Source organism: Fulmarus glacialis, unplaced genomic scaffold, assembly GCF_000690835.1.
Source record: "Fulmarus glacialis isolate BGI_N327 unplaced genomic scaffold, ASM69083v1 scaffold1430, whole genome shotgun sequence".
Taxonomy (NCBI): Eukaryota; Metazoa; Chordata; class Aves; order Procellariiformes; family Procellariidae; genus Fulmarus; species Fulmarus glacialis.
Window position 1 is genome coordinate 18,883 of NW_009185624.1, and position 2,786 is coordinate 21,668.

General features: G+C 48.8%; 1 protein-coding gene across 1 annotated transcript in view; it reads right to left on the minus strand.

The window, feature by feature from the left end:
• The window catches only part of KLHL35 (kelch-like family member 35), a 6,071-nt gene extending 3,651 nt beyond the window's left edge, over window positions 1–2,420 (minus strand). Inside the window, exon 1 of the mRNA XM_009586760.1 lies at window positions 1,531–2,420. Coding sequence (XP_009585055.1) covers window positions 1,531–2,420 — 890 coding nt within the window. The remainder of the gene's footprint in view (window positions 1–1,530) is intronic.
• Between the last annotated feature and the right edge of the window lie 366 nt (window positions 2,421–2,786).

Sequence of the window (2,786 nt, forward strand, 5' to 3'; positions counted from 1 at the left end):
CCCTTCCAGCACAATCAAGCCTAATCCTCAAGGCACAGCCACGAGCGAGGAAAGCTGTTCCTGGCAGCCCGCCTGCAACAAGCTCTCTGCCTGGAGAGAGAAGTGTTTCCAGGAAATTCTCTCTCCAGCCCTAATAGCAGTGAGCAGACGAGACAGACAGCAGGGGAAGGAAAATCCTGCCAGCTAGTAGGTGGCAGGAGAGGAACAGCTCTATGGGAGGGGAGGGGAGAGGAAGGAGGGTGAAAAAGGATTTGAAAGACTTGGTCCATTCCGCAGCTCTGCCGTGGTTTGTGCAGGCTGAGACAATTCACTTAAGACCAAAGCTGTAAAAGGAGGGAAGTAAAATGTGGATGCTGGGGGGTGGGATTTATCTCCAGTGAATTTTAGCTGTTTGCATCCTCGAGGAGGTCACCATAGACCTTGTTGTTGAGCAGTTCTGTGTATAATAGCTAGTCCCTAAATGCCAGGCTGGGACTGCTGAGATGCACTGGGGCAACCTCTGTCCTTCTGCCCAGGATACTGCACTGAGCGGCAAAAAAACCTGCACTTTTTGGGCTGGAGAGCAGGAGAGCACAAGAACCTGGTCCTGCAGCCCCGTGGTCACGGATGTCCTCTGGAAAGGGATGGGGAGCCTTGCAAATCAGCTTGGTTTGATAAGGCCCCAGAGCAGAGGGGTCCATCAGCACTCTTACCAAGCACACCCTAAGGAACCTGTGGCACCATCAAGAAACAGCAGAGACTTAAAACGCGGTTGGTCAAATCCAAACTTCACAGTCACAAAAAGATGCAGATTTCTACACACACCCAACCCTATAAATCTTTTTTTCTTTGCCTCCTCCACTTTACACGGCAGGTGCCTGGGCCAGCATCTCTTTATCTTCTTGCTGTTCATCAATAAATCAATGGAAAGAAAAAAAGAAAAAAATAAGAATTTGGGGATGCCTAGGGAGCCTCCTGGACAATAACTGCTTTTTTTTCCCTGGATATTAATTCCTGATCCTGCAGCAGTGCCTTTGAGCTAGGCACCATACTGATGGCCAGGAGGACTGAGACTGGTCCAAGCCTTCCTACTAACAGACAGCCTGGACAAGGTGGGAGAGAGACCAAAAGAGGTGAACTGAGAGCAGACCAGTGGCAGAGCTGGGAATGGAAAACGGATCTCAACCCAGTACTCCACCCGTTGGTGAAAGCAGATAGAAACAAAGAGCTACAAACACCCCTTCCTGCCCATGGTCTGGACACGTATCTGGGTAGCATCACTGCACACCCAGAACAGTGTGACTAGAGCACTTTTTGCCAACAACAAAAAAAAAGTGTCACATGCATTAGTATAAATTTCACAGGAATCCTTTAGACCAGGCAAATTACTCCAATGCCTTCATTTTGGAAACAGGGAGGCCAAAAGAGAAGCAATCAGAGGGAAAAAGCAGAAAAAAAAAAGAAAGAAAAAACAACCAAGAACTCCCCTCAAACTTTAAGATCCATCAACTTAGGCCATGGCGGTCTAGGGAAGAAGATGCTGTGTTTTACCTTCTGGGCCTTGATCGCAAAGAGCTGACCTCGTTCCCGAGGATGTAGTACTTGCGGGCCTCGTGCAGTAGAGGAATGCACTCCTTTGAGTCCTGGATGAGTCCATCCATTTCCACCTTCTCCAGGAAGTAGGTGGGATCGAGCAGGGGCAGACGCACATGCTCGAGGAGGTCCTTCAAGGCTCCCTTCCTGGCAGGTATGTCATGCCGTACCCAGCGCATGACTGCTTCAAAGACCACTTCCTCCTTGGGGACCACCAGCTGCTCATCGGACAGATATTCAACCAGCTCCTTCACACCCATCTCCAGGAACTCTTCATGACACGACACCTCCACAAAACACTCCAGCATGAACCTCTTGCTCTTTTCTGTCAGGGACGCAATGGAGAATGAATCAGCAAACTTCATGATGCCCAAACAATTGCATGGGTGAAGCTGGCCTTCAAGGAAGGTGACACAAGCATCTCTGAGCTTGGAGATCTGCAGCAAGTCAGACAGTTCCAAGATGCCTTCGACGTTGTCCTCCTGAATGATGATGTTCCCCCCATACATATAGTCAAGAAGAAGAGACATGGTGGAAGCAGAAATCTTCTGGATGTTAATGATATCCTGGTGGCCTTCCTTGAGATTGCCACCAAACATGGCCCGGAAATACATGCTGTTGGCTGACAAAGTGGCACGGTGACAGGGGAATTCTTGTCCATCAATTAACAGCACCACGTCTGTGAAGATGCCGCTCTGCCGGTAGGAGTTTAACGTCTGGAGGATTTGCTCAGCATGGCAGGACCCACTGCAGAGCTTCATGTGCAGCTTTTCTTTGCTCGGGTCCCGCGTCACATTTTCCAGGCTGCTTGTCCTGAAACTTGATTCTTCTTTCATCATTCGATGCATCCTGATTGAGAAGCAGTGAAGGAGACAAAAGAACAGTACACTATTAAAATATCTGTCTGCAATGTCCAACACCACCACAGTTTCTGCATCTTCCTTGAGGCCATGAGGAAGTACAGATTCCAGCCAAAATATAGTCAGACTCTGCCCCTTCATCCACACACGTGGCTCCTCCTCAGTAACCAACATTTCCTCCAAACCACAGCACGGTGATGGGCACTAGGATATTTCCAATCCAACCCCATCTCAGGAGACAAACTTCTGCTTTTAGGAGATGTTTCTTTTAAGGCAGTTGTCTTGCCCAACCTATGCTGTACTAACATCTCGACACCCTTTCCTTTCTTTCTAAAATCTCGCAGCTCTTACGCA